The sequence below is a fragment of the Balaenoptera borealis genome (assembly GCF_965194805.1).
Source record: "Balaenoptera borealis genome assembly, chromosome: 7".
Taxonomy (NCBI): Eukaryota; Metazoa; Chordata; class Mammalia; order Artiodactyla; family Balaenopteridae; genus Balaenoptera; species Balaenoptera borealis.
In genome coordinates this window covers 102265484-102291312 of record NC_138864.1, presented here as the reverse complement: position 1 = coordinate 102291312, position 25829 = coordinate 102265484, and the positions used below count along the sequence as shown (strand labels likewise).

Here is a 25829-nt window from a genome sequence, read left to right as displayed (position 1 = left end):
ATGAAGCTTGAGGCATCACACTTCCTGACTTCAAAATACATTACAAAACTACAGTAATTAAACAGTATCATACTGGCATAAAGACAGACATATAGACCAATGAAACAGAATAGAGAAATCAGAAATAAACCCATGTATATGTAGTCAACTGATCTTTGACCAGGGTACCAAAATTACACAATAGGCAAAGGACTTGAATGGACATTTCTCGAAAGATGATATACAAATGACCAACAGACATATGAAAAGGTACTCAATATCACTAATCATCAGGGAAATGCAAATCAAAGCCACAGTGAATTATCACCTCACACCTATTAGGATGGCTTTTATTTTTTTTTAAAAAGATAAGTGTTGGTGATGATGTGGAGAAATTGGTACCATGGTATACTGTTGGTGGGAATAATGAAATGATGCAGTCACTATGGAAAACAGTATGGAGGTTTCTCAAAAATTTAAAAATGGAACTACCATAAGTATGATGCAGCAGTCTCACTTATAGGTATATAGCCAGAAGAATTGAAATCAGGATCTTGAAGAAGTATTTGTACTCCCATGTTTATTGCAGCATTATTCACAATAGCCAAAATATGGAAACAACCTAAATGTCCATCAATGAATGAATCGATAAAGAAAAGTGTGGTATCTATAGACAACAGAATATTATTCGGCCTTAAAGAAAAAGAAGGAAATCATGTCATCTGCGACAACATGGAGGACATTATGCTGAGAAATAAGCCAGTGATAGAAGGAAAAATACTGCATGATTCCACTTTTATGAAGTATCTAAAATAGTCACACTCATAAAAGTAGAGAGTAGAATGGTGGTTGCCAAAAGTTGGGTGGAGGGAGAAATGGGGAGTTGTTCAACAGGTAAAAGTTTCAGTTATGTAAGATGAGTAAATCCTAGAAATCTGCTGCACATCAGAGTAACCATAGTTAACAATATTGTATTGTGCACTTAAAATTTTTAAGAGGGTAGATCTCAAGTTAAGTGTTTTTCACACACACACACACACACACACACACACACACACACAAAACAAAAACAAACAAAACCCAGAATGGGGCCTGAGGAAACTTTTGGACATGATGGATATGTTTGTTACCTTAATCGTGGTGATAGTTACACAGGTATACGCATATGTCCAAAACTCAGCAAATTGTATACAATATATATGTGCAGTTTTTTGTGTATCTATTAATCCTCATTTTTTTTTAAAGAAATATAAAGCAAGAGCAGGTGAATATTTTAAAAAAAGACTAGTTAGAAGTCTTGGAAATGAAAAATAAAGTCTCTGAAATTTAAAAAAAATCAAATTTTAAAAACTCAAGATATAATAAACTGTGAACTTTAAACTGAGTACACAAACAACTGAACAGAAAGATGGAAAGAGACTATAAATAAGGTAATTTGCAGGAGAGAAACAATTATGTTCAATAACCATGAAAAAAACACTTCAGTGGTATTCAAGCAAATGCAAATTAAGAAGAACTTTCCATACTATCAGATTGTCAAATAAATAAATTAGTCCAATATGCCAATGGTTGGTGAAACGGAGCTTTCTCACATTGTTGGTGCTAATACTGTATAAACTGATACAACCATCTTGCATACTTTCCACTCAGAAATTTTGATAACTACTTTTATACACTAGCTTAGAAAATCTCTTTCCTATATTCACTTTGGAACTAAGTACAAAGATGTTCGTAGCCCATAAACAGCCATCAGTAGAAAAACGGACAAATGAATTCTAATGTATTTGTAAAAAGAAATGCTATATCCATTTAAAACAAATTAACAGTAGGCCTTCATGTATCAACATGAATGCATTTGAAATAGATAAAACATTGAGTGAAAAAGCAAGCTGAAAAATCACATATACAGGAAATCTTATTTAATCTCAAAACCACATGATGTTTATTAATGCATTAATGGCTACATGTAGTAAAATCACAACAGCATGGATAGAAAGGATACACATCCTAGATAGTGGTTGACTTTCAGGATTTCAGAGGAGAAGGAAGTGGAGTGGTGTATATAAATCTTGAATGTTTTATTTAATTTTAAAAAATTCAAGCAAATGTGGCAAAATATCAGCATTTTAAAATATGTGTACGAATGTGTTTATTATATAATTTTCCATATGTTCTTAATATTTCATAATTTAAAAAATGCTTTTAAAACATATACTGCTAGAAGGCTTCTTATGCTTCATTTTTTCAAAAATATCAGGGATCAGGAATTTCTTTTTTTTAATTTTTATTAGAGTATAATTGATTACAATGTTGTGTTAGTTTCTGCTGTATAGCAAAGTGAATCAGTTATACATACACATATATCCACTCTTCTGTAGATTCTTTTCCCATATAGGTCATTAGAGAGTACTGATCAGAGTTCCCTGTGCTCTACAGTAGGAAGTCCTTATTAGTTATCTATTTTATATATAGTAATGTGTATATGTCAATCAGGAACAGGAATTTATTGCCCATATTGGTTGGTAATCATCTGCACGTAATCTCTCTGGTAGTTTGAGAGAATCTGCTTTTAATAGGAAAGGTGGAGATGGCCCTAAATGAGCCAGAAAGGCACAGCGTACACACACAAGGCAGGAAAACACAGTCAAGTGACATTACACCTCACACTATCGAATGGAATTTACAACATCTGTATTCTGCACAGCTGCCTCTGCCTGGTGGATGTGGTTTGTTTGCTGAACTTCTCGGTGTAAATTTTGGAAGTGGTAGGGGGTATATAGGTTTTTTTAACAGAAAATCGGTGTTTTTATTTTTGAGGAAGTCCTCTGGACTTTTCCGCCTTTATTTCATATAGTATTTTGAGAAGGGATCATGACTTAAAAAATATTTCTGTAAGATCAGTCTTACTCATAATTTTGAATCTTTTTTTCCTTCCTATATTTTCCTTCACAATAAACAAAATGAAAGTAGACGTTACTTGTGTTGCTCTCACTCAGTTCAAGAATTTATAATACTAAAATGTTTTGCTATCTGTGGAACAGAATTTGATTCAAGTTTTTACTTGTTATGGTTGCAAGGTTAATTTTAATAAAGACATCAGATGTACTCACGATTTTCACTAGACTTGAGAGGGACTGAGAGGGGAAATGATTCACCCACAGTCTAACTTACTTGACAGTTGGCCTTCTTTTACTGTCATATCAGTGTTTGCTGGTGGTGGTAGTAGTGGTGATTGTGGTGTATAATGGTGGTTACAGTGGTGTCCTTCTGTTTTAGGAGTAGGGGGCTTGATAAGAAGGTGGAGAAAGGGAAGAGAAAAAAATTAAAGAGACAAAGATGGTAGAGCTAGAGATAATGGGTCACTCTAAGAATTCCCAGTGATATAATGAAGCAATTTTTTCCTCTGTCTCAGAGATGGTTCTACAAACATTCAGAATGGTTCAAACATTCAGAATGACTTTTGAGTTGTGAGCACTGAGATAACTTCTGAGTTTTCTTCTTCGTCAGAAGAACCTGTTCACCAAAAATCATTCACCCTCATTTTAGTTTTGTTGAATATAATGTAAATAACAAATGAAATGTTTTTCTCTATCTTTAGTTTCTTTCTTTTTCTTAACAAAAACATCCACAGATCTTTGATTTAAAAAAAATAATCCTATATATATATATTTAATGTAAGATTCTTAAAATACTTGACTTTGTGCCTGGATTAACCTTGTGTTGTTGAAGGCCTAAAGTGCTAATGGGAAAGAACATTTTCCTGTCCAGGACTCCAAGCCTGACCAAGAAAGATCACATAATGGAAAACAGGAATTGGAGGAAGGAGGTAGTCCTAGGATAGATCCATCAATAGGATGACTGCATAATTTGTCAGCCAAAGAGGGACACTTCTGAGAATGAAAGTGATTTCTAATCAAAAGGGATACCTGCCCAACAGGTGTAAACCAGCGCTATCCCATGAACACTGGGAAAGATGGCCATCCTACCCATTCGGAGGGGGATACAACTGTTTTCCTCCTTTTCTAGACTTTGAGCTTCCTTAAGATATGGGAAAAAGTGGCATTTCCAACACACTGTGGGAATGTAGCGATCAGGGACAACAGATATAGTGCCTTAGCCAGATGCAACTATAACCTCCTGGGACACATATGCAGAAATATGAAATGTATGTAAGTGTTTGTGGGAAGCTCCATAGACAAGATGTAAATGTGAACCTCACATTGAAGAATGGCCAAGTTTTCACAATAGATTATGAGTCTAGGGATTCAGCTTGAGCAAAAAGACACTTACTGGAAGCACGTTTCTGGTTTGCAAGTTGGACCCAGGGATAATGATAAAAGGGAAGGTCCGAAAGGTTACCTCCTCAAACGAGGTAGTAACCCAGGGCTTCTCAAACTGTAACTTACGTAAGAATCACCTGGGAATCCTTAAAATGGTGATCCTGATTCAGAACGCCTGGGGAAGAGCTTGAGATGCTTGCATTTCTCACAAGCTCCCAGATCATGTTGATGCTGCTGGTCCGTGGACCACACAGCTGGTAGGCAGAGAAATCCAAATGAGCCATCCAAGTGTTGATTCTCACTTGGTGATATGCAAGGAAGAGCAGGTAGGCAGGTAGGCAGCATTTTTATTACCAGAGATTTTACTCAAATGCTGTCTAAGGCCAAGCAGGTAAGAGAGTGCGTGAGATGGTGCAGAGGTACCGTGCAGAACTGAAAAGCACAAGTCAGTCTCTAAAGGCGAATTTCGGAGTCCTCAAGTCTGGAGAATTACTGACCTGGAAGAATATGATTCCAATGTTACCAAATTCCTTCGTTTTTCAAGAGAAGCCAGAAATCTGGATTTTAAATCTAATATGAAATCTGCTGGTTTGTAAATCTTGACTCAAATTAAATGCACACACACACACACATACCATTGTAAGTCAAGTAAACTGCATTTTTTGCTAGATTTGGCCATCAGTTCGCAACTGCTTCATCTACATAGTTAAACTAGGTCAAAGGGTCCAAGAGGCCACGGTATGGTCACACGCAGGTAGAAGCTGTCACTTAAGAGTATCTGGGGGCTCACTGGTATGACTGCCTGATTGAACATTATGGATTAGAGTTCAGAAGGGTGCATGATGAGAAGCAGGGATCAGAACCCAAATATGAAGAAGGAATATAGATAAGACGCTTTAGAAATATTTCAGGAAGTACTGGGGTGAGTTTTTTTTGGTTTTTGGTTTTTGGTTTTTTTGGCTATATTGGGTCTTTGTTGCTGCGTGCAGGCTTTCTCTAGTTGCGGCGAGCAGGGGCTACTCTTCGTGGCGGTGCGCAGGCTTCTCATTGCGGTGGCTTCTCTTGTTGCGGAGCACGGGCTCTAGGCACGCGGGCTTCAGTAGTTGTGGCACGCGGGCTCTAGAGCATAGGCTCAGTAGTTGTGGCGCACGGGCTTAGTTGCTCTGCGGCATGTGGGATCTTCCCGGACCAGGGCTCGAAGCCGTGTCCCCTGCATTGGTAGGTGGATTCCTAACCATTGCACCACCAGGGAAGCCCTGGAGTGAGTCTTATAGTTAGAATGAAGGTGGCCTTGAATGCAAGATGAGGATTTTGGATTCTTTTCAATAAACAACTGAAAAATCACTGACTTGATCATTTTAAATCAGGGCTGGGCCAGTTAAAACATGAAAGTCGTCTACATAAGCAAATAATTTAATACTTGAAATTTTGCTTTTTATTCTGTCCCCAAAGTTGCCCCATCTGAGCAGACGATGAGTTCCTAGCTGAAGTAGACCCATGTGGAAATGAAATTTCAGCACTATGGCAGGGGTTGTGTGTGGTGAACAGAATTCACTGGTACCATACTCTGTTTATTTTTCTGATGTTTTTGCAGTCCCTTAGAGATTGGTGCTCCAGGCACTTGTCAGGGTAGCTAGTCCCTTAATCCAGCCTCATGAAAGGGAATGACAAAAACGAAGCAGATTTTTGGAAGATCACCTCATTCTGGAACAGCCTTGCCTGCAGTAGAAGAAGTAGAATGGAGGCAGAAGGTCAGGTTTTAGAGGTAAAATGACAGGGGGATGGATAGGACCAAGAGACTGGTTGGTTGTGATTAAAAAGCAAGATAATAAAAAGGTCCATTTTATCTTTGAAATCTAGTTTCTTGAAAGTATGATAGAAAACATAGGGTCATAATGAAGAGCTTTGGGGTTATCCACGTGTTCTAACTAAGAGAAAAAGCAGGCTGGTCATTCTCTACACTGGCATTTTATTTTATTTTTTAATAATTAATTAATTAATATTTTTGGCTGCGTTGGGTCTTTGTTGCTGCACACGGGCTCTCTCTAGTTGCCGGGAGCGGGGGCTACTCTTTGTTGCAGAGCACGGGCTCTAGGCGCACGGGCTTCAGTAGTTGTAGCACGTGTGCTCAGCAGTTGTGGCTCGCGTGCTCTAGAGTGCAGGCTCAGTAGTTGTGGCACATGGGCTTAGTTGCTCTGTGGCATGTGGGATCTTCCTGGACCAGGGCTCGAACCCGTGTCCCCTGCATTAGCAGGAGGATTCTTAACCACTGCGCCACCAGGGAAGCCCTACACTGGCATTTTAAATTAAGCTCATATTCACAGATTCTCTCCAGAGCAAGCCAGGAGGATTTAGTCAAAGCTCAGCTTTGTTTCACTGTTTTTTATTGTTTGTCAAGATTATAGAGGCAGACTTTGTGTAATATTGTCAACATCAAAACACCTTTAGTCTTTCTCCTTGAAAAAGCACAACAAAGACATGACACAATCATGGCTTATTAAGAATTTCTTAGAAACCCACTGAAAGTACAGGGTTGCTGGATGAGTAAATACCAGGCCCAGAGGACTCACCCTGAGGTAGGTGAATCAGAGGGCAGCAGAGCTAGAAATGTTATTGTCCTGGGAAAGCCTTAAATAAAAGACCTCATTAAACTCAGACAGCAGTTTTTGTAAATTTGTAAATTTTTCAAACGCAGCTCAGGATTTGCAGAGATTAAGCAGTGTGAGAGCAAAACAAAGCCTATAAGAGATGCTAACCTTTACTGATCACTTAGTACATCCTGGGTGATTTCATATGAAAATTATTTATATAAGCCAAACATAATGACAAATTCCAACCATTCCTTAACAATGCCCTAAAATAGAAACCCACAGTTTTATACCTAGCAAAGCAGAAGATTCTACTAAGAGTCTCCATCCTGTTGAGTCCCCCTGTGTCTTCCCAGGAGCTCAGCTATCTTTCTAAAAAGCAAAGCAGAGGCTCTTCACCTCCAGGTCTGTGTCACTTAGGAGCAAATTCAGTCTTACCCATGCATGTAACAGAGCACTGTCCTTCTTTCCCTGTAAAAAAGTACACCAATAATTTTCTTCTAGGTTGATTTCCCTTTTTAGTAGAGGGAGAGGAAGGTCAGTGTGCATGGTTCCCACCCAACCAAGAAATGCAGTGAAAAGGCAGGGAGTACATTTTACAGGCCAAATGAAGGTGACTGCAAACAACTATATACGCTGACATGAGCACAGAAAATTGACTACATGCTGTTGTCTGTTTTGAAGAAAATGTGAAGGAAACATAACAAATAAGGATGTTTTTATGTCATTGGTTTTTCGCGTGTATTAAATTTTGACTCTTGGAACCCCTCAGAAATAACCATTTGCTGCCCAGCTCAAAGGGGCAGGGACCTTCAGAGTTTCTTCTTAACTTTCTCTGTGACTCGACTCTATTCAGCAAATGTGATTGTGATTTGAACGATAATTTCCTAGCCTTGTTATTTCACCTGGCATTTTGCCTTTGTTCTGTCCAGGAAGCAGAATGTGCCTACATCCTCTTTGTCGTTGCCATGTTTTGGCTGACAGAAGCTTTGCCTCTGTCGGTAACAGCTTTGCTGCCTGGCTTAATGTTTCCTATGTTTGGGATCATACCTTCCAAGAAGGTAAGTTCTCCTGTGAATGTTTGACATAATTAGATTCCCTACTTTGTGCTGCTACTTCCAATGAGAAAGCTGTATTTAAAAGGAGCAATAATCCTGTAGATAAAACTTCCACATAAGTCCTCCAAACTTCCAGCTGTTTCTTGCCTCTAGAATTGTGCATGTGTGTCCACCTTCAGGTGGACAAAAACAAAACACAGACGGTGGCTTCTTGAGTCACGTGTGTCAGTAGGAGAAATGTGTGTCCAATCTTCCCAGGCTGACATCCACGCCCGGTGCCTACCTCCCAAGAAAAGGGTCAATTCTTTCACGTCCTGCATCAGCTTTTTCTAGTCAACAGAATTCGGTCTCACACAGTGTTGGAAAAGCAATTCTTGTTTCTAATGAAGAAAAAGCTTCCCTGTTTTCTTTTCTAGACACCTGCCATTTCAGAAGATAAGGCCCAATTAACTTTCACATGTATTTCCATTTTGTTCTTGCTGAGAGTTTATTCATGCTGAGAGGTGTTTCTTACCTTTATACAATCTAAGGGTACCCATCTGAAGAAAGTGGACTCAGTTTCCCATTAAAAGCATGAAATGCATTGAAACCAGAATATCTGTCTCCATGCAGCTTTCAGCCACCCAGCACACAACTGCCTAAAACCACAGCTGAAACATTCTCAGGCAAGATGTCATGTTCAAGATGCCAGGCCATGCAATTTATCACCTTTGGATTTCTATCTTCTGCCTGGGCCCAGTACTGCTTTCATGAGGCTCATCTGTCCTGTAGAGTGGGTGGAGACTTCTGTTTATTAACTAACCCATAATACCCATGATACAGTTTTCTTCCCCTTTCCGTGGGAGAAGATTTTACCACAGCCTTGTGATTCAATTTAAGCCAAGCATTTCGTAAAGTCAGGTCTCTTGAATATCAGTACCATGAGGTATTTTTAAATAAGGTTTCTATGATTAGATAAGTTTGAAAAATATGTATAGGGTATCCCACAGTTCGAGAGTGATAGTATACACTAGTGTTTTGAGAAGGCCTACAAGAAAGAAAATTCTAGAATCTTAGAAAACTGTTTTTTAAACTTATTTGACCACAGAAACTTTTTTTTTTAATTTTATTTATGTATTTATTTTTGGCTGTGTTGGGTCTTCGTTTCTGTGCGAGGGCTTTCTCTAGTTGTGGCAAGTGGGGGCCACTCTTCATCGCGGTGCGCGGGCCTCTCACTGTCGCAGCCTCTCTTGTTGCGGAGCACAGGCTCCAGACGCGCAGGCTCAGTAATTGTGGCTCACGGGCCCAGTTGCTCCGCGGCATGTGGGATCTTCCCAGACCAGGGCTCGAACCCGTGTCCCCTGCATTGGCAGGCAGATTCTCAACCACTGCGCCACCAGGGAAGCCTGAAACTTTTTTTTTAAAGAAAAATATTATGTACCTTTCAGAGCATTCTTCGGTAAATCCTGCTCCAAGTGGTTGCCCAAGTATCTGTATATTCTCCTAGTCTCCATTCAAAATACAAAAGAGTGACTGCAGTTTTGGCATAATGGTGGTGATAAAGATATTGGCAAGCCAAAGCTTGACTTGAGACTTTCCCAGATCATGGTCATGGCCATTCTGCCATAGGAGCACAAACTAATTCACCCCAGTTTACAGATGGAGAAATTAAGGCACAGAAGGCACTTGCCTGATGTTGCTCAGCTCTTTAAAAACTCAGGATATGGGTACCCTTTTTTTTTCTATATACTTTTTTCATAGCACTACTGTTTCTGGGTAAGGATGTGGAACTTACTTAAATTTGTATTCAAACACATCTACATTTCTTTCAACAAAATAGAAAGATTATGTAGTTGAAGGTCAAAGTTAAGAGCAGTGAAACAATGTCTTTCTGGTGCAATGTTGTTTTCCCCCCACCAATGTAAATAATGGGTTTAACTGTAATTTCAGGTGGCATCTGCTTATTTCAAAGATTTTCACCTACTGCTAATTGGAGTCATCTGTTTAGCAACATCAACAGAAAAATGGAATCTGCACAAAAGGATTGCTCTGAGAATGGTGACGATGGTGGGTGTGAACCCAGCATGGTAAGTGCTGTGTTTACCGTTCCAGGTTTACATTCCGAACAGACCATTTTTGTGTGGAGCAAATAAACAGATAAGTAAGTAATGCATATCCAGGCCATCATTTGTATGGCAGTGTAATTCATGACTTTTTTTTTCTCTGCAAATATAAAGTGATATAAAAGGTACTTGAGTTGGAGGAGGAAAAGAAAGAAAACTTTCCTTTCACTGCAGGTCTAATTACAGGGAGATTGGAATAAGTGCACACAACTCGTTCACCTTTTATGCACCGTAGGAGTCAAAGCTGAGAGAAGCCTTGAACGTCAACAGACAAGACTGACAGACTTCAGAGTAGATTTCAGTGCTATCTTGTTTATTTGGCTGATTACACATTCAAGACTTGTTCAAGAGTATCCTTGATCATCAGGGAGGATGTTAAGAACCAAAGACATTGCTGACAAAATACAAATATGTGCAGAAAAATTCCAAGGTGAACATTTCTCTTTTTAAATGAACTGTTCCAAAGTGAAGCAATTAAGAAGGTTCATTTATAGAATGTGAAATCACTCGTTAGACTGATTTTCCCCAGTAAAATAAATGCTTTTTTCCATTAAATTGATTGGCTGTTTTGGTTTTAATTCTAGCTCTTGTTAAGAACATAGATGGGAGCTAAAAAAAAAAAAAAAATTCCAGTGTCATAATCATTTACCTAATGGCATTATGCTTTAAAGCCTTAGGTGGTTCTTCCCGTCTCATCTTTCTTTAAAAATAGGAAAATTGTATTGAATTATGTTGCATAATTCGTTCCAGGGTGTAACCACATCTGTGTTTATCAGTTATGGAGCAAACTGTTTTGTTAAATAGAAAAAAAATTCAATAACTCAGATCAGACACATTTTAAAAAATATCTGTTACTTAAAAATTTTACGACATGTATGTATTAAGGGTATTTCACTCTTACAATGAAATGGTGTTCCATGCCTCTTAAAGTGCTGTAGAAATGTGTCTCTTTTCCTTGGCCACCTACTTACTGGCCCCAGGGGGTGAGGTCATGCACTGCACAGTGAGACAAGGGTCCTGTCCATTATACCACTAAGCGGTTTTTCAATTTAAGGCATTTTTACCACGCAGAAGTTTTATCAGTTCCCACCCTTTGTGTATTGAAAGATTTCTTGTTTTGCCAGTGCCTTAAGTTAAAATTGTTTCTTTTTTTTTTTTTTATTAAGAATCATTTCTTGTTTAAACAGTTTTCTTAAAAGTTTTCTTTTGTTTTGTTTTACACATAGAAAATATCCACCTTATCTGTAGTTGGAATTTATAGTGCGGAATTTTTCTTATAGATCTATTTCAAAAGAGAGTCAGAGAATTTCATAAATGGCTCTATATGGAAAGATGTGCTTCTGAATGATTTTCTTGGACCTCCTACTCAAAAGAGATCGTGTTTTTTTCCCAGTTGTGATTTTGAAAGCTTATAGACATGGTTTAAAATCCTATAATCTTAGGTATGTTATTTTTTAAGGGAGAAGAATTACTCTATTTGTAAGAGGAGACAATGTAATATATCCAGTCTTGACAACAGGCAGGGATGTCAGATTCAGGAGAGCATGAATAATTGAATCTACAGAAAATTCTGAAACCTCATTTTAGCTAGTGACTTTACCCATTTCTTCCACCTACCATATATTGAACCAGAGTAGTTAACAAGTAAAAAGCAGATTTATAAATATTAACCTCCCTCCTTGCCCTTGTGCCTCCTTGGCACATATACTAATAATCAGAGATACGACCCAAACATAAAAGAAAGGATAAGGGATCTTAAATGCAAATGCTGACCGCACCTTATCTTACTAGTATTTGAAGATGTGTCATCTGTAAAGGGCATTCAAATATTGGTGTAATATTATAAGCTGTTACACCATCTACCAACTTGCAGTTTGATTATAAGTTTTATCATTTTTCTGGTTTCGGAGAGAAGATCCTTATGGTTTTCAGGGAGACAAACCTCATAAGAAATCTGCCCTTACATGTGCCATTTTGATTTCTACCTGGCTATAGCTGTCCTCAGAGTTCCTCATCTGGGAGGAATCTTAACCTTCTATGTTTTGAAAAAATTAATTCACAACTCATAAACAACATCCTTTACAGTTAAGTGATACAGAGCTAGTGAAGCTAGAGAGTACAGTTCATAATAAAGGCCCTCTCATTTCAGGCTGACCTTGGGATTCATGAGCAGTACCGCCTTCTTATCTATGTGGCTTAGCAACACCTCTACTGCTGCCATGGTGATGCCCATCGTGGAGGCTGTGGCCCAGCAGATCATCAGTGCTGAAGCAGAGGTTGAGGCTACTCAGATGACTTATATCAGTGGATCAACCAATTATGGACTGGAAACAGATGGTATCACATTTTGATTTGGCCACAGTGGGGTCTAGTCATTTGGGCAATAGAATAAACTCAAGAATTCTGGGTTATATTTTGAACTAATTGTCCATACATGCATGATGGGAATTTAACCTTCTTCTTTCTCTATGTTCCAGTATTTATACAAGGGAATTACATTTACCCAAATATTTTACTTTCAATTAATGGTTGAATTTACATTCTCTGCCAAAAGGGAAAGAATAAGTATGACTTTTCTATCCTCCAGCCAGTCTGTTAGAACTCTGTCTTTCATGCCTTTATCAGTAGACCTCCAGGTTACTCTTTTATACTGAAATGACTTTTCCTGCATAATATTGGGAACCTTTAATTCTCATATTCTATTTGGAAACAGCATCACATTTTACCTTGGTTATTTCTGGTCTGATAAACTGCTCTGATGCAGTGAAAAAAAATGTTGGGAGGATATTGGTGTTTGTAAAATACTTTATTATGATGACTGTTACGTCAGTACAAGGTGAATTTGTTTATTTTCAGTTTCTAATAATGCTTCCATCTTCACACACACACATACACACACTGATAGCCCTTCATTTAAATTATTATTTTTTTCTGTTTAATGTTTTGCAGAAAATGTTAATGGACATGAAACAAGTGAGAGGAAAGAGAAAACAAAACCAGTTCCAGGGTAAAGAATATTATTTTGATTAGGATTTTCTGAATTACATTTTAATAAAATTATAAACTGGGTCAATTTGTTTTTCAGATACAGTAATGATGCAGGGAAAATTTCAAGCAAGATGGAGATAGAAAAGGTACATTAAATTTGATTCTCTCTGAATAATTATATGTAAAATTATATTAGATCTGCAGTTAGATATGTACGCATTTTAAAACCTGTTACTTGCTTCCTTGTCTATAAACTACTTTACTTGCTTACATCAAAGCATGTTGTAATGGTTTGATAAGCTTCATGGATGGACTGAAATCAACATCCTGATAGGAAACATTTTAGGCTCTGAAAATCAGCCTCATTTTCTCCTTTTACCAGGTTCATGGTGATGGCAGTTAGCGTTTGTAGTTTAAGGAAATATAATGCTAGTCTCAGATTGTTGTTTCATTTTCTTATTAAAATCTTGCTGCCTTTTTATTAGGCTCATCCTATTTCTTCCAGGTTATGAACTTAGAGCAACTCCTATTCATGTGGTTACAATCCAGTTATCTTTAGTGTCTTCCTTACCACTAAATTCAATGCAGAATTCATGAGCCACTACTGTCAAACACAGATGGAGGGGTTGTAGCTATTCTGCCTATTCAAGGAAGGAAAGAGACTTTTGTAAACTATCCCGTAGAATTCATTTCCCCAGAATAAATCAATTTTAAAATACTATACTAGGTTGTATTGGGAGCAATATATCTCGAGACCATTGAAAAATAATCCTGCATAGAAATAGTCCGACGGTAACCATGGCGTTAGAAATATGAGAGTGGGGCATATGTTCCTTCCTCAGGCTATAATGCATTAGCATGCAACTCAATAGGAAAAAGAAAACTTTCTTGTTATTTACAGAAATCTTCAAGGAAAGAGCGATTTTTATGTAAAGAGAAAACTTATACAAAGATAAGTTTTAAACCACTAGCTACAGGGTATATTAAGGGCTTTTAAGATGAGAATTGAATACATATTTATGAAAACATTATCATCTTTAGGGAGAGAAGTAATTCTTTTAAAACATAGAAAATCAACAGTATGCCAGCTGCATCACAGAAGAATGCATTAGAAATAAGCTTTAAAAACTGCTGGATAAAAAAAACAAAAAACAAAAAAACTGCTGGATATACTTGCACTCGGTAACTTTCTTGTGGTCATCTTTACAAACCCAGTTTTCTGGCGTGATGCCTAAATTTTGGCTTCCAATGGATTTGACATCCAACACTGTACTAGGCATTGTAGGAAGGTCTGTTGATGAAAAGACCTGCTCCTTAACCATAAGCAGCTCAGAGTCTAATGGGGAAGATGGACTTAAAAAAATGCGTGACATAAATACCACAGCAAAGGTGCACACAGAGGCCAGATCTCCCAGAAGCTGGCGCAACTAGCTCAATCTAGGAATATTGCCAGAGGGAATGTGAGGTAAAGGAATTTGAGTCTGGAGCAAGATGTCGTGTGCAATCAGGGAAGTGCAAACTCCATGAGCGCAGGGACTGTGTCCACTTGGTCCAGCATATAATCCCCTAGCACATTCCATTGTTTGACAGAGAGTAGGTATTCAATAGATATTTATCTTGACTAATTAACGAAGGAGAGAAAAAGGAAGAGGTAACATAATCAGAGAATATGATGAATTCAAAGACCCCGAAATGTCGAGAGCAGGGCTTTTTTGGGGAAACATCTCCAGTGCAGGTGCCAGGAATGAGCTGTGGAAAGTGAAATGTTTGGATAGGTTGGGCCAGGTTAAAAATTGCTGTTCATGCCATGCAAAGGAGTTTAGTTCATCTTAAGGGAAATAGAGAGCTTTGAAGCCAGGAGGCAGCATGTTAAATTCTGCCCTTTGAGAAGCTTACTGTGGCAACAATGTGAAAGGCAGAGGGTATGGACCTAACTGAATTTTTTGATTAATCTGACTTTGTGGATGAGAGAGAGAAAAGTATAGAAGATGCCCCTGCTACAGTAAGCTAAGTAAAGGCAGATGGTGATGCCACGGACTGAGATGGGAAACACTGAGGGGAAATAAGTTTTCAACGGGGAGAAGTAAGGTAATTTGGGTATATTTTAGGCAGTAAAGATTAAGATCTGAGTTTGGGAGAGAAGAGCAAGACCTTTGAACAATGATTCTGTGGTCTTTCTAGAACTATATATATAAAAATTTAGCTTGGTGTAAAAGAAAAATTAAGGGATCACTTTTTGCTCTGTAATAGTGCTATTTATAAGAGATCACATGCAAGTATTTTTTACATACTGTACATTTAAGATATGTTTTGATTTTTAGCAGTTAAAAATCTCTTCTCAGATATAAACATATTGTATAGTTTGTGTTATAATTATAATAAATTGCACCTGTTCTTTGCTAGATTTAAACTAGATAATTTAAGATTAACTGATCATGTGGAAGAATCTATATCTACTTAATCTAGCTATAAAATGGAAGAAATATTTATATTCATAATGTTTTAGTCTTCTGCTTTTTTCAGGAAGTTGGTGGGACATTTTATTGAATTAAAATAAATCCTGTGTGGTTTGGCTTTGAATGTGAACTACAAGTCAAAAAAGATCCAAATATTACTCCTTTTGAGAGGGGATGATTTAAAATAAATTTCAAAGAAGAGAAAAAAAATGAAAGGCATAGATTTTTTAGTAATTTGCACCATTTTACCATATTTTTACACATCTGAATCACCAACGTGTTGATTTGATATACTTACATATTGCAAAATGATCTCCACCATAGCTTTATTTAACACCTCCATCACATTACATAATTACCATTCCTTTATTGCAGTGTTAACATTTAAGATCTACTCTCTTAGCAACTTCCAGCTATGTATATAGTATTAATTATAATACTCATGCTGTACATTAGATCCCCAGAACTTATTCATCCTAAAACTAGCAGCTTGCACCCTTCGACCATCATCTCTCCATTTCCCCCACCCCCAGCCCCGGGTAACCACCACTCTACTCTCTGTTTTATGAGTTTGGCTTTTATGGATTCCACATATAAATGATACCATGCAGTATTTGTCTTTCTCTGTCTGACTTATTTCACTTAGCATAATGCTATTATAATGAGAGCCATTCTAACAGGTGTGAGATAACTCATTATACTTTTGATCTGCATTTCCCTGATGATTAGTGGTGTTGAGCACCTTTTCATGTACCTGTTGACCATTTGGATGTCTTCTTTGTGAAAATGTCTATTCAGTTCCTCTGCCCATTTTTCAATTGGCTTGTCTGGGGATTTTTGTTTGTTTGGTTGGTTGGATGTTTTTGCTAGTGAGTTGTATGAGTTCTTTATATACTTTATCAGTCCTAAAATTATTGTTAATAGAACTGCAAAGTTTTGGTAAAGATGATAACGATGATAATTTGATGATAATTTTCCCATTGCTGCTGCTGCAGCAGCTGATGGTGATGATTATATGCTGGTTTTGAAGCTGATGGATATTCAGCGGTTCCTCAGATTCCAGGAACTGATTAAGGAGCACTCCTATCTAAGAGTCATATTCCTAAGCTGCATACTTAAAAAAGAGATGTCTTCCATGACTCACCAAGTTCCTTTTTCACTATAGGCAATGGCCCACCCATTAGCAGAACTCCCTACTCATGCCCAGAATAAAAATGGTGGGTAGGTACTTAGCCCATAAATTCTATATTACTCCAAAAGTAACTGAAATATTTTTAGAGAAGAAAAGGAACAAGAAGAAAGGAAGACCCCAAAATGACACTGACATACATGAGGGAATAGATTTGTCAGGTTCCAATGGAGCAATTGGGAGACCAATCATCACTCATATTATTTCCATAAGAAATGAGTTCCAGGTTTCCAAAAATCTATTTTTACATACCAAGAGAAGAATCAAGTTGCTATATTTTTTCCTTCTTTCAAGCACTAGTATTAATCAAAGAGATACCCCAGATTTTTACACTAGCTCAATTTCTAAACCTCCAGACATGTTTGAATGAAAGGAATTGAAAAATCAGTACACTTTTAATGAAAGGCCTAAAATAATTGTTTTCCATTCATCTTATATAATTTCTTGTTCCCCAAAGGGAAAAGTTCAAAGGAAAATTTCCTTGAACAAATTGAATTTTGCTTTTAATTACGTGTTGTTTAGTTTGGGGGTGAAATTCTTATTATTCAAAATCAAATTCTGTAAGAGGGCACTCTTTAATATTCTCCAAAAATTCTAAGAACCGTATAACAGTAATTAGCATGGGTCATAATGTCAGGGACTAGGGGCATTAGTTCTGCTGAGTAAGGAGGTATCAGTTCTAGAATATCTGGTCCCTAGATCAAATGTGGAAAAGGAATTTTAGATTAGATCAAGTAGGTGCTACAAACAAAAGTTCTTCTTGATTACTCTTGCCTTCTCTTAGACCGCGTGAAATTCGGCAGCAAAGCCAATTGTTAATGCCTCTCAGACCTCACTTGAGACAACTCACGGGTCTCCTTTACTCATCCTGCCAAACCCTGCGGTTTATAGAGAGGTGAGCAGAAAGAGAGAGAGAGGGAGAATGATTGAGAGAGAGAGAGCCTATTACACACCCTTTAGGAATCACAGCAGCATCAAAAAGACAAGAGATAACAAGTGTTGTTGAAAATGTTGAGAAAAGGGAGCCCCCTGTTCATTGTTGGTGGGAATGTAAACTGGTGCAACCACTATGGAAAGCAGTATGAAGGTTCCTCAAAATATTAAAAATAGAACCACCATAGGACCCAGCAATCCCACTACAGGGTATATATTCAAAGGAAATCTGCACTCCCATGTTCACTGCAGTAGCCAAGATATGGAAAAAAACCTAAGTGAATGAATGGATCAAGAAGATGTGGTATGTATATACCATGGAATATTATTTAGCCATGGCAAAAAAGGAAATTCTGCCATTTGCAATGACATGGATGAAACTTGAGTGCACTATGCTAAGTAAAATAAGCCACACAGAGAAAGACAAATACTGCATGGCTTCATTTATATATGGAAATCTTTTTTTTTTTAAAAAGTAAAACTCATAGAAACAAAGAGTAGAAAAATGGTTGCCAGGGGCTGGGGCAGGGTGGTGGGTAGGTAAATAGGGAGAGGTTGGTAATAGAGTATAAGCATTTGGCTATAAGATAAATAAAGTCAGAGGACCTAATGTAAAACATGGGGACTAGAGTTGATAATACTGTTGTATGGTTGAGATTGGCTAGGGGACTGATACTTGAATGCCTCACCAAAAAAAGAAAAAAAGAAGAAAAAAAGAAAAAAAGAAGAAAAAAAAAGGAAAGAAAGAAAGAAAGAAAGAAAGGTGAGGTGATGGATGTGTTGATGGGCTGGATGGGGTTAATCTTTTCATAATGTATATGTGGATCAGATCACTATGACGTACACTTAAAATATCTTACAATTTTATTTGTTAATTATACCTCAATAAAGTTGAAAAAGATCATGGGATATTTAAAGTGTACATCGTGGTGATTTGATGAAGTATTCACGGTGAAATGGTTTCCCCCATCTGGTTGATTGGCACATTGATCACCTTACATATTTATCTTTTTTTCTTTTCTTTTCTTTTTTATTTTTTGGTGAGAACATTTGGGTTTTACTCTCTTGGCAAATTTCAGTTGTCAAGTGCAGTGTTATCAACTCTAGTCACCATGTTTTGCGATGGCTCTTAAGTCCTTACTCATCTTATAGCTGAAAGTTTGTACCCTTTACTTGGTCTTTTTTTAACTTGGCAGTTTTCTGTGCCTCTGGGAATACAAGATGAAGTTGAACTTTCAAAAGAAATTGTAACTATTCTACTCACTAATCCAATTTATGAGAACTCATTCCATTCAACTGAGAATTTGGAAGCCTCATTATCAATGGTATTAAATCAGAACAAAGGATGATATTCCTGACATATACTGGGGATCCAATATGCCCCACAAAGAGGCTTCACTAAAGTGAAGGTAAATGCCTGGGTATCAGCAAACAGGTCAAACCCGATCCACATGAAATTCTGCCAGATGTATCTTCCGAAAGAAGAGAGAAGCGGGTGGCAACAGGTGGTGGGGTAAATTCACTTCTGAGTAAATAATTTATTTTAATATTCATTAAAAAAAGAGGAATCATAGCAGCAACCTGTGAACACGACCTCACTCGAGATTTTAATATTTATTGTAGTCAAAGCCCTAGCTGGGCTCCATTGGTTTACTTAGCTAGGTTTCCACAAAACATTTTGTTATTAAAGAAATGATTGACTATTGATACCTTTTCTTCCATATATCTTTCATTTTTGAATCACAAAAATGTGGTTCTTCACATTTTATATTGTTAAAATATTATCTAGCAAATAACATGAGCTTAGCCATGTTGGAAGCATCTGTACTTTCCTCTAACTGTACAATAAACCACCCATACCATAACATTTATTCTAATACTGTATTTTGTTTCCTAAAATCTTCAACAATATTTTTCTTTTCATATTCCAATGATATTTCCTAACAAAGGAATACATTTATTTTGTCCCCAAATTGTTTTTCATATATCTTGATTATGAAATATTTTAATATACATATTTAAAGAATGTAACAAAAATTTAAAAGAATAATAAGATGAATAAAATGGTATTTACCAACACCCCAGCTTAAGAAATAAAACATAACAATTTCTAGAATTCTCCATGAGCTCTTCTCTGATTCCATCTCCTTTCTTCACACCATCACATCCATCCCCTTATCAACGTAGCCACAGTCCAGAATTTCATGTCAATCATTTTCTTATTTTCTTTTCAGTATTACCACTTATATTAGTTACTTCTTCATCTCAACAAAGACCAAAAATAGCAATACTTTTAATAAGATAGAAATAGGCTGGTATGGTGGCTCCACAATCATGATGACCTTGACTCTGTCCTTGCTCTGCCATCATCAGCACTTGATGGCTACCTCATGGTTCAAGATGGCTGCCTCATCTCCCTCTATCCATTCTCTGTTCCAGCTAGCAGGAAACAGAAGGGAGAAAGCAGAAGGCATATACATATACTTAGCAATTATTCTATTACTTTCCTGGATTCAGAATTATTCATATTTTCTATTTCTCCTTGAGTTTTAGTTATATTTTTCTAGGAATTTATGCATTCCATTTCAAATTTAGTAGCATGTTGTTTATAATATTCACTTATGACCTATTTAATTTATACAGTATTTTTAGTTATGTATCTTTTAATTCCTAATATTTTTACTTAGGCTTTTAAACATTTTTGGAATAATTCTTCCAAAAGTATGTCGATTTTATGTCTTATAAGTCTTGTCAAAGAACCAGCTTTTGGCTCTTTTGATCCTATTTCATGTTCTACTTTATTAGTTTCTTCTCTTTATTACTTCGTTCTATTTTATCCTTGCATTTAGTTTCTGTTCATTTACTTTTAAAAGTATACATTTCCATTACTTTTTTTGAGCTTTTCTTCTCTTCCAAAGTAAGAATTTGAGGAGACAAATTTTCTTCCATTTCTTCCACTTTAGCTGTATTCCATATTTTTTAGTTCTTTGTGTTTTCTGATTTCCATTATGCTAGAGTCTTTGATCCATGAGCTGCTTAGAAATGTGTTTTAAATTTTGAAATAAATAAGTCTTCTGTAGCTACTTTTTGTTTTTTTATTTCTAACATAAATTTACTGTGGTCAGAAACTGGTCTGTATGACATCAGTTCCTCTAAACTTGTTGAGGCAGATTTGTGGACTAGCATGTGGCCAATTGTGATGAATATTTCCTTGCGCTAAAAAAGGATTGCATATTTTCAACTTACTGGGGTGCAGTATTTTCCAAGTCTATTAGATCAAGTTTGCCAGTTGTGATTTTCAAATTGTCTGTGACCTAACAATTTTTTGTCTGCTTAACCCAGCAATTAATGCAACTGTTTTGTTAAAATCTCCCTCCATGATGTGGCTATATCTATTTCTCCTGATAGTTCTGTCAATTTTGGTTTCTATATATTTTCAGATTATGTTATTATCCCTATCGCATAATAATGTTTAGAATGTTTATATGTTCCTGGTTAATTAACACTTTTACCATTTTGCAGTGTCCCTCTCAATCTATGGTAATGTTTTGGGGTCTTCGAGTTTGTCTGCTGATAATGTAATACCAATACCAGCTTTCTTTAGGTTAGTGTTTACCTGACATTACTTCTATCCTTTCACTTTCAATAGTTCTATGTCCTTATACTTTAGATGTTTCTTTTATAAAAAGCATATTGTTGGCTTTTTCATTTTTATCCAGGTTAGAAACTTTTGCCTGACAAGTTTGATCCCCTTGAACTTTCTGTGACTTTATAAATTTAGAATAATTTTTAGTGCCAGATTTCTATTTTTTCTAAATATTTATTCTTTCCATCTCTCTTTCCTGTATTCTTTTTTATTTTCTTTTTGTTCTTTATTTTTTATATCATCCTACACACACACACACACACACACACTTATACTGACGTTCTATGCTGCTATATTATTTATATATCATTTCAGTCATTTTTACCACTATAAAAAGAACGGGATTTTTTTCTAATAGCATGTATGTTTTGATTTTTTGCTCTTCACTAAGAAATTACAAAGGAAGCTTCTACATACTTAACATTTAGGATATAACATTTTGTAAAATAAATCCTGGATTCAATTGATTTTTGACATTGCTAGAAACAGAATTTTTATGAAAAGTCCTGTCTTGAGTGCTAAATTTTGAATATCTATTTGTTATACTATTACTATATAAACGAATATCCCAATTCACAATATGCATCATAATTCTTTATTAACTACAGTGGATAAAAATCCTATTTCAAGGAGTCTTATTGATAACTTCAAATTTGTTACCAGCTCTTCTGAGTTGTTCAGGTTATTGCTAATTAGATCTTCTCCAGATCTTCATGAAGAATTCATATCACAAGTAGGAGAAGGATATCCTCTTATATTTTCTTGTATTATCTTCACTCTAGGTTTTTTGGTTTTTTTTTACATAAGTCATTTCCTGTAGAAATCATTTACAGCCGTAAGCACATTATGGGAGGGCTAGTTTAATTAAAACTAGAAAGGATAATTTGTTATCCACTTACCAAGCCCATATAAACTCAATATGCCGAGAGTGAACAAAGTGGGCAGGGCCCTATTGTCAGTCCCTCTGTGCACATGGAGCTTTCCTCTCCTCTCCCTTTACCTCCATCATCCACCAATGTATGGGCCATGAAGGCACTAAAGTCAATCTGTGCAATAATTATTAGTCAAGAATCATTTATTTCTTGGGGTTTTTTTAATGTAAAAAGAGAAATATTGCATCTTCCAACAAGATAGCAGATTGAATAGGTCCATTTACCTTCACTCTATCCCAAATCTCCATTAAAACAAGAATAGACTTTTAAGTCATAAGTCACAATTATAAAATTATCAAGAGAGGAGATGACAGCAAAATCATTTTCGAAGCTGGAAAGTTAAAGAATGGGTGGAAAATGCCTCAGTTATCCCATGAAAGTGCAATTCTTAAGTCAACAGTAAATTACAAAAATAAGCAATCTCATGTCCATTCTCTAGTAGGTCTGCATCTTTATTCCTGTTCTGCCCCTAGCTTCTTCATGACCATTTTTTTTTTTTTTAGATTCCATATATATGTGTTAGCATATGGTATTTGTTTTTCTCTTTCTGACTTACTTCACTCTGTATGACAGACTCTAGGTCCATCCACCTCACTACAAATAACTCAATTTCATTTCTTTTTATGGCTGAGTAATATTCCATTGTATATATGTACCACATCTTCTTTATCGAGCTGGGGGAAGGGTAAGCTGGGACAAAGTGAGAGAGTGGCATGGACTTATATATACTACCAAATGTAAAATAGCTAGTGGGAAGCAGCCCCATAGCACAGGGAGATCAGCTCGGTGCTTTGTGACCACCTAGAGGGGTGGGATAGGGAGGGTGGGAGGGAGGGAGATGCAAGAGGGAAGAGATATGGGGATATATGTATATGTATAGCTGATTCACTTTGTTATAAAGCAGAAACTAACACACCACTGTAAAGCAATTATACTCCAATAAAGATGTTTAAAAAAAAAGAAAGCAATCTAATTTACCTAGCAGCAGCCCTCAAAGTTTTTTAAAATGTTGAAAAGTGAGGGTAAGTAAAAAAATTGCTTATGAAACAGTTAAATCCACAAATTTCTTCCCAACCTCTACATGGACACAGCTGCTCCTCCTCCACCAAACAGAAGTGTAGTCTTTTGACACGGTAAAGCAGACGGGAAGGAGTTCAGGGTCAGGAACAGATTTCACAATGAAAACAGGGACACTGAGTGACAGTTAATATGTTGAATGGTGAGAACCCCACCTTCCACCCCACTGTCCCTAATAGCCAGGCCTATTCCCTCCAGGTGACAGTAGGCAAGGGACCAGGAGGTTTTTCTTTGGGGAATGCAATCAGCACAAGAGAAAAGATGAAAATATACAGCACTGGGTTTTCTCAAAAAAAGCTCCAGTCAGATGATACTATATATGTGCCCACAGTCAACAACAAATTCCAAAGCACATGTACAGGACTTCCAACCAGCTTTTCACTGCCTTAAATATGAGCAAACCACCAAAGTTCCTGGATATCTGAAGACAGCCTCAGGCATGAAAGAGAGAGACCCAAACAAACAAAAGGGAAACAGAAACTTGCAGGAAACAGAGACTGTGCAAGAAGTTGAAAACACAAGACAAGAAACTATCATTAATATATTCAGAGAGGTGAACAAAGAAATTGCGTTCATGAAATATGAATGACATTCTATAAAAGAGGAATGAGAAGCAAAAAATAAATATATAAATAAAATAGAAAATATATAAAATACAAAATATCAATATGATGTAAAGATATAAAACATAAGTGGAAATTTTAATATAAAAGGAAGAAACAAGATAAGAAAATAATAGGAGTTTCAGAAAAAGAATAGAGAAGACTGAGATTACATCAAAACTCAAGAAAACTTCCATAAAAGAATATAATTTTTATGACATAAAGTCCCACCGGGTGCCAGCAAAATTGACAAAACAGATGCACATAGGGAAGGACAATGCGAGTTCAGAACATGGTGAATGAAGAGAGACCCTAAAAGTTTCCAGAAAGGGGGAAAAACAGATTCCTTAAGATAAAAAAATGAATGGCAGAAGACTTCTTTATAGCAACATTGGGAACTCCCAGGCAGTAAGGAGGAAATGGCTTCAAAATTCTGAGTAACATTGTTTCCAATCTAGAAATCAATACCCAAACTACCAATGAAGGGAGAGGTTAGACTTAAGTCTAGATAGATCTTTGCAGGTCTTAGAGGAAGAAAATGACTAGATGTAGGACAAGCAGAAAAGCCCTGGAAGAGATGTCTCTAAGACAATGGAATTGGTAGAATATTTGATGTAGATTAGGCGTCCTGTCACCTGATTGTTCGAAGGGAAGATTTAAACAACCAGGGAATATTTGGGGCTGATTTAGTGGTATCCACTTAGAAAGCTAAGCAAGTAAGCAGGGGACACAAAACAGGAAAGGTAATATAAATCCCATTGCTCAGCTGTTAATAGATATCTAGACAACATTCTGAACACTGAACTCTGCTCTAAGCAGAATTACGATACAGCCATAATGGGAGAACGATGGAGACATGAAAAGTGTAAGTGTGTTCAGTGGAGGATGCTGTGAAAGATAGCTAAATTCTCATCATCTAACATAGTGGAATTTTAACTGTAATGCCTTCAACTGAGAAATCAAGAGATGGTATCATATGAATACTGTTAAAGTAAGTGCAAATAAATGTCCAAAAAGAGCTGGAAGATTTTAAACTGGCTGTCTTTGGCAAGCAGAAAATGGTTAGCAGGAACTAATATTTTGTGCAATTTGCCTTGCATAAATATCGAAATATAAATAGAACCCCTAATGTTTTTTATACCACACTCACCCAAATGAATTATTTTGTACAGTGCAGTGGAGACCACTGGTTTAGTTCGTGGTGATTCATGTATGCATTATTAGCACCCGGGGTTGGTGCTAATCACTGGAGTCTGCAATCACTGCCACCAGGTGGCAATAGTGAGTTATATCTGGACCTGCAGGATTTCTGTTCAGAAATGTCCCTTGAGCACCACCCGCTTATCTTAGGATTTTGAATTTGGTCATGTCCTGGACAAAATGTTTTCAGTCACCTGAAAGAAGTTGTGAGACATACTCACAAGGTCTTAGATGTCATACATTTGTGGGAAATACGAATGTATGATGACAATTGGGATTGAATAAAAACACGCTAAGCAATATGAAATGTAATTAAATGTAAAGTTTTAGATGTAGGTTAAAAAACTCACATAAATAAAAGGTGTTCTGGAAGGCAAGATGACACAAGGGAAATTATTGAGAGGGAACTCAGATACACAGAAATCTGCTTCAATTCTGCTGTGACCATTATGTCACACTGAGATTTTGCTCTTCTGAAAATTTAGGTCTTTGTACCAGATTATCTCTAAATACCTATCTGTTCTAATAGTCTATGATTCTTTTATATATTAAAAAACTTTTTTATGATTGTGGAAGATACAAAAAGTATCAAGAAGGTAGCAGGTACTCTCATATCTTGACATATTTCATTTCAGTCTTATTTCTAGGCACATATATGTATGTAGATATATTTTTTATTTTTTAAAAAATTACATCATTCTATACATTTAATTTCACATAAGTCTCTCATCATGAAACATAAAACAAGCACTTTCCCATTCACAGTATAGTCACGGCAGTGTCCTTTGGTCATCAGCAC

The 25829-nt window shown here is 36.6% G+C and overlaps 1 protein-coding gene across 2 annotated transcripts in view; it reads left to right on the top strand.

Annotated features, from left to right (window-relative positions):
- Positions 1-25829, top strand: part of SLC13A1 (solute carrier family 13 member 1) — a 319118-nt gene that overhangs the window by 255174 nt on the left and 38115 nt on the right. The window contains exons 3-7 of one of the 2 annotated variants that reach the window (XM_082400077.1): positions 7780-7908; positions 9835-9971; positions 12157-12344; positions 12957-13014; positions 13093-13141. In XM_082400077.1, coding sequence (XP_082256203.1) covers positions 7780-7908; positions 9835-9971; positions 12157-12344; positions 12957-13014; positions 13093-13141 — 561 coding nt within the window. Of the gene's footprint in view, positions 1-7779; positions 9972-10181; positions 10438-12156; positions 12345-12956; positions 13015-13092; positions 13142-25829 lie in introns of those variants that run through there. The other variant, XM_082400078.1, reaches the window with a different exon arrangement.